At 32.3% G+C, this 19408-nt stretch overlaps 1 protein-coding gene across 1 annotated transcript; it reads right to left on the bottom strand.

Annotated features, from left to right (window-relative positions):
- Positions 1–1903: 1903 nt before the first annotated feature.
- On the bottom strand, positions 1904–18512 carry LOC148312902 (vesicle-associated membrane protein-associated protein A-like). Its single transcript, XM_088271579.1, has 7 exons — positions 17883–18512; positions 12575–12727; positions 12224–12330; positions 10541–10636; positions 9002–9043; positions 7064–7168; positions 1904–4763 (listed from the first exon to the last, which is right to left on the bottom strand). Exons 1-7 carry the CDS (start codon positions 17941–17943, stop codon positions 4596–4598), a joined length of 732 nt encoding a protein of 243 aa, XP_088127705.1. The 5' UTR covers positions 17944–18512; the 3' UTR covers positions 1904–4595.
- Between the last annotated feature and the right edge of the window lie 896 nt (positions 18513–19408).

Raw genomic sequence — 19408 nt, 5'->3', positions numbered from 1 at the left:
TATAATAAAGAAATATAATGGGAATTTTTAAGATAATCAATTTATTTATTATTTTAGAAGTAGTAGTAATATTATTTGGGTTCATTTGGGATCACGGAAAAATGAAAAAAAAGTACATAAAGAAGATACTGTGAAACAGGGTGCGCAGAACGATGCGAACATCGTTTTTCCAGGAATTGTCATTTTTCCATCGTAATATTTACGATAGTTTAGTGTTCTATGGTTAATGTGGGTTTCCTGTGTGCGAAAGTTATCCACAGACATGTATGTATCATAACTTGAGGACTAAGTAATGGCACTGCGATCTTTAGTATAATTGTTACGAGATAAATTAGCATTGTGTGAGGGTATGTAATGTTTACACAACTAAGCATTCCCAATTGAAGAACTAGTATAATATTAATCATTCCAAATTTAAAAACACCGTTCTGATTTTAGCTCTGTTCTGATTTAAATTGTCATTTTTTCCAATATATTAAATTACGAATTGCAGTTAATTCTTCCACATTTAATGGCGATCCAAAATTATATTGACTGATGTTTAATTATTATTATTGTAACTTTATTTCTCGAATTTTTGCTCTGACCCCCAAATAAATCACTTATTATGTACAAAACATTATTGTGAAAACATTTTGTAGATTAGGCATGACAATTTTTATATTTTCCGCAGAATGTAATTTTTAAGTGCCTGAAATACAAAATATTTTTAAACATTGTTCAAACTATAAATGTATCTTATTGAAGATTGTTAATTCGGTTATCTTAGCTTAAGTTTTTAATGTATAAGTATACCAAATTTGTGCACTGATTAGCGTTGAGCGATTAAACCCAAAAACTCAATTCGGAACGACTTCTCCTGAAGAAGACTTCTCGATTAGTTTTTGGATTCCATCACTCATCACTGGTTTCAACTATTGTTGTTTTAGAATTGTTTTGTATTATATAAGAAAATAAATCCTTCAAATGACAAACTGTTTTTACTCATTTTACCACTCACCAAATTATCTTGCTTATTTTACAGTTTAACAAAATATATTTTTAAACTGTTTTGATACGACGCAGTCTCGGAAAAAGAGTACAATTCTTTTCAATACTTACTCCTCTGCTAGTAATTCATACATCCAGACAAAATTATTTCTAATTATTCGTCACAACACCTGTTTATACCATCAATATTTATACGAAAAATATCTAAAATACCTCACTATTGAATCGTTCCATTTTGACCCTTTCCTTGCAAAATATGTTACAACCACAATGCTACCGACGCTTTTAGTAAATCTTCTCTAAATAGATATACATAGGATTTAGAGCGATCCTTTTCTTACATCATGCATACAACTATAAACGTTTAATGCTTTCCTGGATCTTGATTACCTGAAGCGCAGAACCAAGCTTATTTTTATTTTACAGAACTTATTTTTGGGCACCTGAACTTCTTGAAGTTGGTACCCCATCCTTGTATCAATTTTTTTCTTATAAGTTACTAATGTTGATTGGTGTTGACACTAGTCACCTCGTGATGAATAAATTCCGGGCCTTTGGAATGCGGTGTTACAGTAGAATAATTTGAATATCATGGTCATCTAATGGTCTGGATATGATTATGTGAGGCTGTCTGCAACAACTCCAAAAATCCTTAAAAAAAACCTGCGCTTTGGTCACATGATACTGCAAACCATGGTTATAATAGTCATAGTGCATAATACTTCAAACCATTGTCCAAGGGAAGGTGGAATAAGGGTGAGGAGAAAAAGAATTGTCACGGTGCGGAACATCAGGAGTAGACATGGCAATCGAATTATAAGTCTTCTTTAAAAGATGTCGTTACTTAATTCAGTTTTTGGATTCGACAAAACAATAGTGGTAACAGTAAGTTTATTCAAAAATAAAAAGACAATTTTTAAATTCATCATATCTTTATTAACCTTTATAATTGATCAGCCACAGTAAATGATTTTAGTATTCAATGCTATTTAGACTATTAATTTGAATGAATGCCATTTAATAAATATATACATATATATATCATAAAATCAGCAGTACAGCGTCACTGAGTGTGAATCGGAAGGTTTCAGAGTTCAGTGATATGTAGAAAGTAGGTGAATCTACTAACTCAAATTAGACCATTTATTTTCAAAAGAATTAAAATCTTCTAAACCTGATTGATTTATCGACAATAATTGGCAACATTGAGTAAAAGTTTAAAAATAGTGGCCATTTACTAATTTAATTCTTGTACTTTTACTGTTTACAGTTACTTTATTTAAAAATGACTTGCGCATTGCTACCTTAAATTCAATATATATACAATAATAATTTGTATAAATTAATTCATTAATTCATTAAAAAGAAAAACCTACATAATGATTAAGCCGTAGTTGGTAGAAATAAGATGTTAAAATAATAATTAGTACCAATTTATTTGATTCGAGGTTTGGAGTGAAACATCAGAATTTTATTGAATGATTATATGAATAATTAACAAAGCATAAATGCCGCCATAAAAGAAAAAAAATAGGAATTTTTCATATTTGAACAAATCAAACATGACCTAATTTCTTAATTTTAAACTAGAGCAGTGGTTTCCATGCCCGTGAAGCAAAACTATGCACAGTACAATGCGAACTTCCCTAATGTAATTATTAAACTATTCCAATCCTCGGTTAGTAGCTAAAGATGAAATAAAGTATTATTAGTATAATGCCAGTGGATGCCCTACTAAGGGTTTCCGCTGGCCCATATCGGCTTTCAATCGTCACAGAGTTGAATGAACTCATGATGATTAATAGTGGGTGCTATAGGAGAGGGATATAATACACATACAAATGTGTGTCTTTAACCAAATATCCATTATATTATTTTATGCAATTTATCCCCTCAAGTAATCATTGAAATATAAAAACACCTTTTTTTAAATGAATGATTTCTGTTTTTACTGACGTATATATCCTCTATAAAAGCCATTTCGCGGCAAAAATGGGAATGAAAGTTGATATTATGGTGCATATTGTGGGTCAAGAAATGAAAAGAATTCATAATTATATAACATTGAATTATATAATGATGACTATAATAATGCAAAAAAGTATCATAAAATAAAAGGCAATGATAATTTATCATCAATAGTTTAAAATACTACAGTACATCATGATGTCTTGTCAATCAAAAAGGCAACCAGTATTGCCAATAAATGGCAATCGTGAAGGAGATACATCATGTTGATCGATATTTACTAAACGCCAAACACATGGTTCATCATCTTCATCATCACTGAAACTATCAGAATTCACATCGCTTTCATCACTGTCTTCTATGTCACTTTCATCCAAATTTGCATACTCAAAAGTCTGAATCGTCAAGATCCCTCATTATAAAAAGGGTATAAAATCAAAAAAGGTAATTGATTAAATCAATCGAAATTGAATCATATAATTCAAACAAAAAACAAACAAACTCATTAAAAAAACACTGCACAGTACTAACTAGAATAACATAGCATATGATAATACCATAAATCAAATTTATTTTCGCTTGAGTAAATTCATGAGTGGTCTTTTCTGCATGTAAAGCTTGCCTGAGTTAACTCGGGCATGCTCCGTAAGCGGTTAACAATCAAAAAGATAAATAGGGGTAATTATGAATAAAAACTTGTCCTGATCACAACATGCATGATGTAATGACGTTTAATTAACACTAGAGTCAACTGCTTCAAGATGATCGATCAAGGGTTTCAGGTGAATGGACTGTATAATCATTGTCCAGTAAAAGTAAAAATACGCTTAGCGCATATTTTTATTATTTTTACAGCAATGTAAACAGCACAGAAATTTAAGCAAACATTCTTGCTGTATCCTCTGTACATATTTTTTCTCAATCAATATAAAATTATAAAGTGGGGCAACTATAAAACGAGATCATATACTTTTTGTATGTATAATTTTATGTACAAACAATAGTAAGTGTCCAAGATTAATGAAGATTTTCTGATGATTTCTCACTATATATCTAACATTGTTTCATATTTGTAATTAAATATTGAAACAGTTTAAAGTATTAGTATTATATACACAAAATTCATCAGATTAGCTTGTTTCCATTTAGTATATATGTAATACATAGACGCAGTCCCTTAAACATTTGACAAGTTTAGTCCCACAAACATAGATTAAGGCAAAAGGATATAATCCTTACTTATAGTAAACATGTTTCACCAGATGAACAATACTAAAAATTCAAACCTTCAAAGTGACTCACAAGGCGGGAGTTATGTTGTAAAAAAAGAGTGACAAATAAGTACATTGGAAACCTGAATGAGTCATTTTTAGTTACAATTTAAAGAATAATAATTAAGATATTAAAATTGTGAATTTAAAAGGTATATTAGTATTACACTAGGGAGTTCATAACTGGCAGCAATTTTCGGATTTGTAGATTCACCCGCCTACTACTAAGTTAACGACACTTATGTACACGAAAGCACAGAATATTTATATAGGTGCTCGTAAACATAAACATAAACCTAAATATGTAATATGCATATATATATGTGATGCATCATCTATTATATTACAAAAGGGTAGGTGAAGTGTTCACAGGACAAACTTGCCCACGAGGAAAGCGGAGATGACAGCAATAACGAATATGGCAATGAATTGGGGCGACAGTGAAGGCTCGAGTGCAGTCATCTGCACTTCAGGCGGGCTGTACGAGTGTTGCGTGTTCGCTCCCACCTCCTTGCGCAACCGCACAATCTCCTCCTGCAACACACACTACCGCTGTACCACACGCTCTGCCCTACGTCACGCCCCCACTCTCAGTGCGGACATAACAGACAGCCAGATTCACACTAGGACAGTCCACTAACAAATTACCAGACACCAGCCAGTAGCGTTGCCATTGTTAATGGTGACTCATTTGTCATGTTCCAGCTTGGATATTTTGATAAAATATGCCTATCAAGATCGACTTTGTTCGAGGTAGGTCTTTGATAAATAATAATTTGTAATTGCCTATTTCCATTCCATTTTGTCCGCCTCCGTAGTGTAATGGTTAGCGCGCTCGGCTACTGTTCTGGAGGTCCCGGGTTCGATTCCCAAGGGGGGTAAAATAAAGTGATTTTTTTCACTGTAATATTTATTCAATATTACCATGGACTGGTACCTGAAGCGGAGGGCTGATCACCTTTCCTTCATGTGTAAACGATCAAGATAACACTGCGTTTATATGACACAGTGCCCTTGCACCATTGGGGTGCGGATAAGGGTTTTATTATTTATTTTATTTATTTCCATTATGATCTGTTTTGGCAGGTGACAGACCTGTATGCGACTGGCAATAAGCTGACTGACCACTAACTGGCTTGGAATGTGAGTTGACAGTTCACGAGTGGTGGAGAGAGCTCTTGGCAATCAAATTTAGGAGGCATTCCGAATTATTGGATTGCCATGAGGACATTCAATATATCAGAATGCCTATTTACATAATTAGCTTGCCTTAGTGAAATGGCTTAGACATTATCCTTGTGTAAATGTTGCGTTACAATAATTTTACACAGCTCTGGAGCTGTTTAAAATTATTGTAACTAATTATTGTAATTATTGCATTGGTTTATGTCTACGAGGTCTGCTAGTAAAAAGTATCACAAATTTTTAATTTATCAGGTTACGTATATTCAATTTTCAGCTTTTTTGTGGTGTTATGTTGGCACTCATGTCTCTATCTTATGCCAACAAGTTCGGCCATTTTGGATGTTCAGTTAATTTTTGACAGCTGCATTTCTTGCATGTGTTTTGGCTCATCTTGCCTTTTCCAAAAAATGGATCAAAGAATCTGTAACAAATTTTGTGTGAAAACCAAACTTAGGTGCGCGGACACATTCCGAATGTTGACAGTGGCATATGAAGGTACCTTGGACCGAAGCAACGTTTATCGGTGGTACAAAATGTTCTGAGAGGGCCGAGAGGATGTGAACGACAAAGAGCTTGCCGGATGCCCGAGCACGTAAACATTGATGAAGTGAAGAAAATAGTGTTGGCCAATTGTCGTATCACCGTTAGAAAAGTTGCTGAAGACCTGAACATATCGATTAGCTTGTGCCATTCAATTTTTACCACTGATTTGAGCATGAGGCAGGTCACCGCAAAATTCGTACCAAAATTGATTAATTTCAACCAAAAACAGCATCGCAAAAACATTGGAAACCAAAGCTCAATTATCCCAATGGACGCTGCCGTACGAGACAAGACCGAAAAAAGCATGCCAAGTCGAATGTTAAGGTTTTGCTAACAGTTTTCTTCAATTGCAGGGGCGTGGTGCATCATGAGTTCTTGCCACAGGGTGGAAGCGTATTTACTCGGATTTTTGGAATGACAAAAATTGGGCTTGTGGGCGAATTTTTGGCCAAAAACAACACACTAATAATTCCGCATTCATATTCCCCAGATCTGGGCCCCCGTCACTTTTTTGTTCTCGAAACTGAAGAGGCCCATGAAAGGACGACGCAATGCTACGATTGAGGAGATAAAGACGGCATCGAAGGAGGAGCTAAACAAGATCACAATAAATGTTTTTTTGAAGCGCTTCGAGGATTGGAAAAAACGGTGGCACAAGTGCATTATATCTGGTGGGGATTACTTTGAAGGGAACAAAATAGGTATTCATGAATAAATAATTTTTGAAAACATAGAATTCGCGATACTTTTTGAACAGACCTCATATAACATGAGCATAGTACATAAATTTATTCAAACAGTCTGTGAGTTCAATGAATTTGTTTCTTAAAATTACTAGTGATATTGCTTTAACATTGTACATATATTACTTTAAGATTTGAAATGTTTTTTCCAAACATAAAACCATGATTTAAAAAAAATTAAGCAATAAGTCATAGAATATATATCAATATCAATATCTTATATTTTCATTAGATCATATTATTGACAAAAGAACTGATTTTATGTAAAATGTGTTCAATACTTGAATATATAAACGGTAATTCCTATATAGGCACAGAAAATCCCTTGCATTTATTATTGCCCCATAAAAATAGAAAATTTACCATGAGGACCATGTTTTCCTTTCGTAATTGACTTTCTTCTTCTCTCAACTGCTTGACTTCAGATGCTGCCTTTTGTAGTTCTCCTCCAATACCAGGGAGAGGAATCTAAAATTATTATATTAAGAACAATGATATTTCATGATAAAATAGAATAAAGTCAAACTTTACTGTGAAATTAAGTTTCTTTGTGTGCAATTAAACATTACTTAAATTGCATTACAAAATAATCAATATATTATTTTGAGGGTAAGAAAAAAATACTTTCATATTGGCTATTATTATTTGTACGCCTTGTTTTTTTTTGGTGATTTACCCTTTTCTCCGAGTCTTCAATCTAAGCGAGCAACACTCATACGCGGCATTTTGAATATATTTTTTTTAAAGAGTACACTGTCCTCCAAATTCAATGTTGAAAATTTTGAAAATGTTGAAAAAATATGCCAACTGAAACTCAAATTTATTTATTTTTACATTAGGAAACAATCTTTATTTTGTTTATTTTCGGAGTGAAAAATAAATAATATCCCGGTATACCAAAAAACATACCTCTCATCCGGCGCTATTTTCTCCCGTCAATCTGTCGGCCACAGTGTCAATCGTATTTCTCGCACTTGAGAAATTCAACTTGAGGGAACACTAGCTCAACTTATGATTATACGATTTATTGCACTTAGATAAGCTTAACACTACAATAGTCAAGAATTTTCAACTAATAGTTTATTCTTTCATGAACACTCGAAACACATTACTTGTGTCATTGTTGCTTTAACTCAGATTTTACATCTACGAAATGGAGTTATTTTTTTCTGTAGGTGGAATTTGTCGGGGCATGTTTTTCAATAATTCACTTTTGAATGATACTCTGCTTTCGTATCAAATGACGTGTGTGAAGTTAAGGGAATGCTTTTTGTGAATTCTGAATATTTATTAATAATTTGCCGGATAATATTTAGTTCAAATTCGATAAGCCAATATTTTTCAAAATTAGAGGTTTAAATAATGTGTACCCGTTTAACAAAAACAAATTGATGACATGAAATCCAACACTTGGTGGACTTACAGGAACAACGCATACAGGAAAGGCTACTCAGCATCATATCAGTTTTATCTACTGATCCCATATTCTTATTGTATTCTAGGACTGCTGTTGGTTTGCTAGGGTAACAGGTTCACCGGTTACCCTGTTTACATTCCTTGTTGCTGCCATCGTGTCGAATGAAGAGTAGTTAGAATGTGAACTTCACGTTTATCGTGCCATTTAATGGCTAATAATGGTCCTTTATAGAAAGCTTGAGAATCTTGAAAAACTACAAAAATTGCGCGTGCCGCATAGAGGCAAAAGTTGAACTACTCGTCAATTTCACAGTTGATCAGAGATCTGATTTTTTACAACTATGTAATTTATAAATGTTAAGAGAGATCTGATAAGACATCACTTTAAATATATTGAGAGCTTGTGTTCAAGCAATTTTGAACCAAGAATTGTATGAAATGGTAAAGATATATGGGCAAAAACTCAATATCACCTATAGGTGCTAGCCGCGTATGAGCCTTGTTTGGCAAATCACCTGTTGATGTCAACCGCGGAGAAAGAGTTAAATTTTAATTTTTTTATAAAATTTGGTCCTACGAGTTTTATTTTAACAAATTTTTGGAGTAATTAATGTAGATAGTATAAAGTTTAAAAAAAAATATTGAAAATATAAAGAAAATATATAATATTGTTTTTCTTTGGAAAATACAAAAAGGGGCTTTTTAATTCATTAAGGTATTTTTTTTTCTTTTTTGTAGACAGTGGAATTTTAGCAAGTCCAGATTTCAAATAGTTTACATGTTTGTCCAGTACAAGCATTATGATACTAACCGAGAACAGGATTTTAAGGTAATCATTCATTTGGTCGAGTATTTGACAGGTGACTGAATAGTTATATTGTTTACCTTTGGTGGTGCAGCTTGAAGAACAGGCTCTTGCTGCGATTCCTGGATTAACAGGAGAAAGAACATGCATGAGAAATGTAAGCAGGGGCGTTGTTGTCACCCCTACAATTGACGACACTACTAATTTCATAAGTATCAGATATTAGACACATATTAAAATAAAGACTATCACATTTTCTCGCATATTGCATATATGAGCTATGACCATTTTGTCTTAACACATTGTTTGCGGAAAACGCTTAAAATTGTCTTTTACCTACTCTTAGTAGAGAGCAGGAGATGCTTATAACCATTCTATTTGCTTACTTTTGGTAGACCGCAATAGACGCCGAAAATCAATGTACAGATCGGAATTCGGTTTGCGGTTACTTGTGATTAGTATATGACCCTAATAAGGGCTGGGGTTGATGAAAAAACAGCCCGACAACAATGTGTTAAGTGTTATTGGTAGAGGAAACACATGTACACAGTTTTTGAGAGTGATATTTTAAATTTTTAATATTTACATATTTTTATTAATTGAATGTCATGAATCATCATTTTGACCATTATATTTATTGATGTTGAAATAATGATACATATAAATGATTACATTTCAACATACTTATATTAAATATCTGCAAAAGTTACATTAACTTAACATGATTTTGAGAAAAAAAGATTGTAAGGATTCTATAAAGATATAAAAATTATGTTTAGTATCAACTTTGTGGATTACAATCTTTGTGATCATTGGTTTGCTTCATTCATGATCAGTCTCCACCCGCCTCTATCATCCCCTTATCTCTTCAACTTGGAGTACTCGCCACAGCGCATGTCGGAGATAATTTGATCTATGTAAAGTGGGGTCGTCCTCTGTAGGTTTGTATATTTATATAACTAAATATAATATAAGGTCAGTTGCAACGTCCGAAATAACTTAATAGATAAACAAATCAACATTACTTTCATTCAAACTGCATTTCATGATACATTGTTTTTATTACTTACTTATGTATACCAGTAATTTCAAACAGCATATATGATTTTGTACAAATATTTAAATGATGTGATTTGGTACTGGATACTTTGTTAAGGTAGTGAAGAGACGAAGCAAATTCCAATAGCAATAAAACTGCGTGAGAGACCAAAGTTCGACAAAACATAATTTGGTTAATAATAATATTATATATATATATATATATATATATATATATATATATATATATATATATATATATATATATATATATATATATATATGTATATATATGTATATGTATATATATATATATATATATATATATATATATATATAAATATATATATATATTTCTGTATAAACTACATATACATATATTTATATTTATAAATATAGCAGGACACCTATAATCTGAATGCCGAAAATATACCCTCTGTTCGGATTCGTGAAGCGTTTGAATTACAGTACAGAGAATCTGTACTAATACTACCACTATCAATACAACTTGACATACACTCCTAGCTTCCTCCACATCCATACACCACCAGATTTTAGGTTCTGGGATTCGATAAACTGACCTGTTCAGTAGCCTGTTGAAGGGCGCCAGATTGCGGATACTCAAACACACATTTCAGTTTGTAGCTCGAAATTGAATCTTGATCAGTCGTCTTCCACTAAAAGGAAATATTGTAAAATTAAAATAGAAACATTATCTGAATTGAGGTTCTTTATTGACATTTATTGATAGAATCCCAATTTTATTATGTTTACTTTAATAAACAAAAGTGGTTTTGTCTTACAGAATGATGGTTAAAGGTTTTGACCTAAAAAATCATTTCATAAAAGTATAAACACAATTATCATTCACCATTCGCAGAATTAACATCGCGGATGAGTCTAGAAGACAATATAGAATCATGGACTTTACACAAAACCAAACGTGATTTGGAAATTGTGGTTTAGCAACATTTTGTATCATATTCAATATTTTTTTTGATAAATTTTAACGATAGATGGATGCAAAGATAGACAATTTAAAGCGTCTAGCTAAAAAGATGAATATAAATATAGAAATTATAATAATCATTCCAATACATGTTATTTTTGTAATATTCATAAATATTTACATCATCAAAACCAGTAATTCCAGTTTACAATTTACTGCAAAATCTGAACTATAACATTCAACCTAATTTGTCAATGCCAAAGTATATATCTTGTATTATTTAAATGGATAGTCTATGTTTTTCATATAATGTAATAAATTGGAAATTTGATACACAGGTTATGTTTAAAAATGTGTCTTCAGTTTTTTTTTATTAAATTGTACATATATATATATATATATATATATATATATATATATATATATATATATATATATATATATATATGTACAATTTGTCCGCCTCCATAGTGTAGTGGTTAGCGCGCTAGGCTACCATGCTAGAGGTCCCGGGTTCGATTCCCAAGAGGGTCAAAATAAATATTATTGATGTTTCAGTCAAATATATATTTAATATGACCCTGGACTGGTACCTGAAGCGAAAGGCTGATCACCTTTCCTTCGTGTATTTAACGATCATGATAACACTGCTTCAATACGATGCAGTGCCCTATTTACAATTGGGGTGCAGATAAGGGTTAAAAGAAAAAAAAAGAATATATATATATATATATATATATATATATATATATATATATATATATATATAGATATATATATATATATTAATATATTTATATATATATATATATATATATATATATATATATATATATATATATATATATATATATATATATATATATATATATATATATATATATATATATATATATATATATATATATATATATATATATATATATATATATATATATATATATATATATATATATATATATATATATATATATATATATATATATATATATATATATATATATATAATATATATATATATATATATATATTAATATATATATATATATATATATATATATATATATATATATATATATATATATATTTATAATTTTTTTTCTTATTTATTTTTCTATTACAGGAGGTACAATTTCCGTGTGACTATTGCTCTGAAATATTTAAGTCTGAGTAAAAAGAGTTAGAGAACCACTGCAATACATGTTACATATTATTTCCTATTTTATAATAGTATAGCAAGTTACGAAATTCAAAGAGACCGATAGACAAGCAGTATAAAAGCAAAACTGAAATAATTTGGTTGATTAATACTTACTAATTCCTCCGGAGTCTTCATGGTGGCTTCAGGCACTAAGATATACTGGATCATGAATTTGTGTTTGTTTTTTTCCGCAGCATTATACGTAAATGGCTGAAGCAACACTAGAAATGAAATATAATTATAACTATATTAAAATACAATTGGAGGGTGATATGTCTGTCTATTTTTATATCTTTTTGAAGGGGAATTCACCTTTGTTAGTAAGGCAACCTGATATTGTATAACTGGGTTTTGTTAAGATATTTGGCCATATTTTGAATCTAATCATGAAATGTAATGTGATATACAAAATGCAGTAATAATAAGAATAGATAAATGTTTTAGAGTAAATAATATTCTAATTACCTTGAACCTCCACTATTGATTTTGGTGTGAGAAATCCAGAATTGGGTCGTACACAGTACTTTTTAGGAGCCGTGGTCTTTAATTTAAAATAGGCCATCTTGTCTGTATTATTTGTCAATCGGATCCATGAGGTGACGGGCAGATTAAACGGACCTGCAATTCAACAAATTGATAGAGACGAAAGGACGGTGGCCTTAAGAGAAGAGTGACACGTAAAAAGGGTATTGCAATGCCTTTACATGAAAATGAATGTACAAAAGTAAAGTATAAAATTATAATTTAACTTGACCATCTCGAGTTTTGATGAATGTACATTTATAACTAGTTAAGAGTTATTTTCGCTTCAATGATTGATTTCAAATGAAATATCGCTACTCTTGAATTATTAATACGAGGGTGTAAACAAATATAAACCAGAATTTGCTTCTAAATGGCAGTTATTCAAATTCAAAAGGGTGAATCAAATAAAAATTGGAATTTGTTTCTAATTGAACAAAGGTAGGCACTGCTCCTGGTGGGAGATTTTGTGAGTGTCAAGTTCATTTTTCACCATTAAGGTGGAGACTGACCAGAGCATTTCGTCGTAACATAATGTCGTAACATCGCTAGCGGCAACTATGGATGGAGCGCTCAGCTCGGTGTACTGACTGCCTGAATGCTCGCATCGTAACGTGTTACGTTACGACGAAATGCTCCGGTCAGTCTCCACCTTTAGATCGCAGCATGATACCACTGGCTCAGTAGCTGTCGCGATGTCTGAGATAGCAGGACCTTCATCTGTTGCGCAACGCATTATAATTACCGCCCATGAGGGGGTAAAACTATCCACTATCAAAGAGACTTGAGGCACAGTTCGGGGAGGAGACACTTAAAAACACACAAGTGTCTTCATAGGACCGTCAATTTTTGGAAGGTGAGAAGCTGTCGAAAATAAAAGTCATCATTGTAGACTGAGAACAATGTGACAGACGAGAATATTTGCGCTCTTAGCCGTCATCTTGAGGACGACCTACGATTTACAGTAGCTTAAATTGCTTCTGAGTCAGGAATCAGCTTTGGATGTATTCAGACAATAATTACCGACAAACAGAATTTATAAATGTATATATATATATATATATATATATATATATATATATATATATATATATATATATATATATATATATATATATATATATATATATAAATATCACTCAAAATGCATGTTTAACCTCGGCTCGTAACGCATGTCTGTGCTGAACCCTTTAGTACATGTTGGTCTTCGGGTCGACCAAAAATCGCATGTGTTAGACATTTTGTGTAGTTTTGAGTGTGTAAACGGTGCTATGGTGGTGGAGGGTGGTATTGTTTGCATGCTGTGGTAGTGATGGTCCTGACGAAGAGACGGTTACGTCTTGAAACCGGTAGAAATAAAAATCTCCGTGAGTGGTTATATACTAATATTATTAACATTTTTGTAAATAAATAAATAAGTGACTCATTCTCATCCTGGTTCAGCATCTCTTTAGGGTTTACAACAAGGATGTGTAATGTTGCCATGGCTGTTTAATTTATACATGGATAATTGAACAAAAGAAGTGAAAATGTTTGATGTTGGTACTGAAATGAAGAATCTGACTTTTGCCATTTGCATGCCGACAATCCAGTGCTTCGTGCCAATAATAAGGAGGGCAAGCAAACGCAGGTGACAAAGGTGGACATATAATGTGTGTAAGGAAAGTCATTTGATGATGAATGGTGCTAATCCAAAGTTATGGTTTTTTAGAAAGATCAATTTTGAACAGGTAGATGATATTGTACATTTGGAAAGAACATTTTTTAGGGATGGAAAGATTGATAGTGAATGGCGCACTGAAATCAGGTGTAGCAAACAAAGCCTAAAAGTGGAAAAAGTGCATAACGGAGTCCAGGTATCAGTCCTATTGTAGGCAAATGAAGTATAGAGTTGGCAAAAGAAGGATGAAAGTAGATTAGATGCAATAAAAATGCGATCACTCAGATGAGGGTGCAGCAGAATGATGTAAGATAAATATTCAAAAGGTAAAATAAGAAAGGAATGCAAGGGGACAAGTACTATCCATAAAATAAAGAAAGGTGTGTTGAGATGGTTTGGACATGTGAGGCATATGAAGTTGGAAATAGAACCAGAGACCATGGAAATCTTGGCTTATTCAAGTACTTTGAATACTTGAAAGTGGACAGATCAGGAGTCGGAATAATTGGAAGGTATGTATAAGAGGATGGATGAATGTGGAAGAGGCGAAGAATGTTTGCAAAGACAGAGTGATGTGGCGTTCAATTCTCTCTGCCTGAAGCAGTATGACTGTTAGTCAGTTAGAATGTGATGTTTGGTTTGATCACAGTTTACACAATGATTGATTGTTCATACTCAAACATAAATAATTAAAAATTGATATTATTTATTTGAACATATACTGCCGCATTACACCCATGGTTACATAGATAATTCAATGAGCATTAAAGCACATAAAAAAATGTAATATCTTAATAGTCAATTTTAAAAAAATTACAACCAAATGCAAGATTTTTACTGCACCGAATGTTTTGACAGCGATGTAATTGTGGATGTTACTTGTGGTGCTGATAGATGTCGAAAAGAACAAGCCTATAGTATTATACTAACATATGGTATATTAGTATAGGCATTACATTGGATTAATTAACCATGTTAGCTTTTTACTTCATTATTACTATAGTATAATTATCATTAAGATATTTGTAGAAAGCATCTAAAGATTTAGGAAAACATCTGGAAATTATATTCACAATTAGAAAAGAGAAATATAAATAGTCGGGACATTCCTCAACATAAAGTTTGGCTAACAATTTGAATATTTAAATGTGGAGACTGACCGGAGCATTTCGTCGTAACATAACGTTGTAACATCGCTCGCGGAGAGCATCACCGAGCATCCGAAACTATGGATGGAGCGCTCGGCTCGGTGTACTGACTACCTGAATGCTCGCATCCTAACGTGTTACGTTACGACGAAATGCTCCGGTCAGTCTCCAGCTTAAGAGTCATGAAAACCCATAGCACCATTTCATTGGTCTATTGAAAATATCTCAATGCTGAAAGTATTGACACAAACTGCAATGTCGGTACATAGGTGGAATTTTGTATAAATGGCGCTGTATAAAATATCCAAAATTATCATTTTCATTAGAAGAAGACATCACACAGAAAGCTTGAAAACAGGAGTTACTTTTGTTGAAGAAAAAAATCTTTGTTTCACATCATAGGGTTGAGAATAACTTTTACGGATGAATAAATATAATTAAATAAATAAGATGGGTGAGTTAGGGGGTGGAGTTTGATGTACCCTTTAATATCAAACTCCATTCTTTAACTTACCTCCCCCGCTCCTCACTTACAGTACAGATAATTATTTATGCTTTAGTTTATATTCAGACCTGATGATTGAAGCATATGTAGCTTCCGAAACTAGTTATTAAAATAAATATAGCTCAAGTAGTAAAAACAAGTGTTCTCATTTATAATGAGTATATATATGAGAGGTTTACTCATTTTAATTTGTATGTAGCTTATTTAAACGAGGCGGAAGGCAGGCTGTAAAAACTGGGATCACTTTAGTAACAAGCGCGTTTTGGATTTTTGTTGTTAATGAAGAAAATCTATGGGTATTATTAATGATTAAAACTAATGGTACTCAATAAACAAAATATCATATGAACAGTGGCGTATTCTCAAATATTCAGTTATTCATAGGTTAGTGTTCATTATCTATTTTTTACGTCAAATCATTCAGTTTCTGTTAAAATTGAAACTGCATATAAATTATAACTGGTAAACCACCCAGTATTTAACAATATCAATACAGGTTAACATTTATCACGCTATACAGTAAAATGAAAATATACAAGACATGAGTTCGACCAATATCCACTTATGGAATTGAGGCAAGAGCAGATAAAGAGCAGGTACTTCTAGAACAAAATTTCAACTTTGAACCTCCGAGATGAAGACTCTCCGATCCATAACCGGAAAAACATTTCGAGACCGAGTAAGAAATACCGACATCCGGAGCATGTGTAAGACGGGGGATATCGTGGGTGGGGACGACAACGAAGGCGATACTGGAATGATCATGTAAACAGAATGTCAGATGACAGAGTTCCACGTATCGCCCTTCAAGGAATCCCTGAAGGACAGACCTCCAAAAAGGTAGAAAGACAGCTGGGAGTCAACATCCCAAGAGCTACAAGCGGAGGCACAAACAGATCCTTATGATCTAGAAAAAGAAGAAGAAGAAGACGCTATATAGTGTACGTACTGTAATATATTACCATGAGTAAATAAGTTAGAACGTTTGCAAAGAACGCGACCAGGAAATATATAAAAATAATAGGTATTCAATAACAGTGAAGATGTGCTTATGGAATGTGCATTATTATTTAGTACATTGGATCAAAAGTTAAACACCATATGTTTAAAAAAAAAATCTTAGCCTCGCATATAAGGTGAAATAAACACTAAAGCCGCAAAGGCGCTAGAGGGAGATTTCATAATATCAGTAACAAGTGTGGGTAAATCACTCAATTTATTGGTTTTAAGCAAAAAAAGTTACTCTCAGAAAATATATATGGAATGATTATTCCAAAGAGAAAAGAACTGCCTAAGTGAAATAGCTAAATATTTAAAAGAAAACATGTTCTATGTAGTTTTTGATTTTTTATCCTTATTCTTAATTCAATTACTAGCTGTTGGCCTTATGTCATTTTAAATGAAAATAAACAATAAATGTGACAAAAGTCAAAAAATGCAATGCATCATGTTATTTTTTCAATTAAATAATTATAAGAACGTATTAATATAATTACTTTCTAAATATTCTAAGAAACATATGACAGGAAAAAAATTCAGTCTTTTTTAAAATTCGCATACATAATTACTACAGATAAATATATAAGAAAAAAACGTATTCCACCTTATATTTCAAGAACATATTGGATGGTGAGATAGTAAAATGTACGCATGTATTATTGAATGAGAATCATTACGCCGCATTTATCGCCTGTCATTATTACTTCGTAGTAATAAATTAAATAAATAATTTCGATCGATAATTTATGTTTTGAAGCATGTCAGGTGGCAGTCTACGTTCGATCGATTCAATATTTGATTTGCGAAATGCCCAGGGCGTTACAATACAGAATTTCAAAATTTGTCATACATACAAGCGAAATCGCTAAAAAAAATCTGTTTCAATAAATAGCGACTTGCGACAAGTTAGCGTGATGCAATATTGTTAAAAAATCATACCTTCAAACTTTAGTTCGGATTCGGGATGAACCGAGAGCAAATTCTGTTCCACCTTCGACATTTTGACAAGTTCGCACGATTAACAAAATGGGGACGGTCCGGCGAAAATGCCAAGAATACACGTATCACCTCGAAACAGCCTCGAAACGGAAAAATCTATCCGAGTTGGACTCTAATCTATGGTCGGACCGTCTGCGTCGGACTGACAACTGATAGCGCAAGCGCAATGTGCTATTATTGCAGCAACACCCGTATTGACAATCGGTGGCAATCTGTTGGAAACGGAAGTCAGACAACGTCATGCCTACTTTCAGCGCTCGCTATTGGTTGACAAGGTGTGTGAGTATAGCTGAGAATGCTTCGTAAACCGACCCCCATCGACTATTAATACGAACATTTTGTATTCGCAAATTTAGACTACGCGTAGGGCTTTTTCCAGCGTTTGTGAACGTAACTTCAATTTTCTAAGTGGAGTCGATGAGGATAGCGTAGTTACTCCTAAGTGTAAACTCGTGTCCCATCAGGAACTATTAAATGTAGAATCAATTAGTGGAAAAAAAAATACATAAAAAAACGAAGATGTCTTATTGAAGCCACTAGCGCCACACGCGTTGTTTTTTGGAATAACCTAACGTTATTCTCTGAATTCTATTGTAAAGGTATCTCATATTGTTTTTCGTTTGACCGTTTACGCGCCAAACACAAATAGCGAGGGGAGGGGAGCGGTCTCAAACGCCTTTGTTTTAACCCTTTGGCTACTAGGACCTTTGCGCTTACCATGCCAGAAAGACCGCGATTTAACCATAAATAATTAAAAAGAAAAATGTGTAAGATAATTTATAAATACCTTTGCCATTGTTCAAGCATCACATACGCGACAAAAAATATCTCTCGATATTTAGTTAACTAAATGTATGCATCCTTATACAAAAGACATATACATATACTTCTTTTCTATAAGGCTTTGCATATGTTTAAAGATTTGTGTTTTTTTTAAATAGTTCTTTTTGTGTGTACCATGTTATTAGTTTAAATATTAATATTATAAGAGTGCTTTTGTTCTTTTTTTTAGTGGTAAAAAAAAGCCATGCTTGTTTTCCAAATTTTTAGGAGTACACTATAGTAAATACATTAAAAATATATGCTCTTGTATATTGCATTTTTAAAAATAAAATTAAAATAATCTGAGGGCATTTATTTTTTTAAATATCTGTAATAAAATATAAGGGTACCTAGTTTAATTGTCTTTAGTGTATAGATCTACGTATAAAGTGATACTAAAGATACACACGGGGACGGACCAAGTGAAGCAGCGACTCAGTCGATGATGAAGGTTGTACAAAAAATTTCGATTCACATTATGTTTTCTTTTTAAATAATTGGTTACACAATTTGAGATTGTTTTTTGTTTTCTACAGTTAATGTTTGGTCCTTAATATAAATTAATTTTTATACTCATTTGTTTATTTTTGTTTAATAAAATATATTCTTGAAATAGTTTTTAATACATTTATTTATCATATGAA

This window comes from Brachycentrus maculatus, unplaced genomic scaffold (genome assembly GCF_059751285.1).
Source record: "Brachycentrus maculatus isolate JH-2025_06_01 unplaced genomic scaffold, ASM5975128v1 h1tg000029l, whole genome shotgun sequence".
Lineage (NCBI taxonomy): Eukaryota > Metazoa > Arthropoda > Insecta > Trichoptera > Brachycentridae > Brachycentrus > Brachycentrus maculatus.
The sequence above is the reverse complement of the archived record's forward strand: the minus strand, read 5'-3'. Positions and strand labels throughout refer to the sequence as shown.

What these genes read in the sequence shown, in the direction of transcription:
- LOC148312902 (XM_088271579.1), bottom strand. Translation starts at nt 17,943, where the DNA reads ATGTCGAAGGTGGAACAGAATTTGCTCTCGGTTCATCCCGAATCCGAA. An exon ending in TTCAACAGGCTACTGAACAG is followed by an intron (nt 9,044 to 10,540) that starts GTCAGTTTATCG and finishes CTGTTAATCCAG; the next exon opens with GAATCGCAGCAAGAGCCTGT. An exon ending in TTCAAGCTGCACCACCAAAG is followed by an intron (nt 7,169 to 9,001) that starts GTAAACAATATA and finishes TAATAATTTTAG; the next exon opens with ATTCCTCTCCCTGGTATTGG.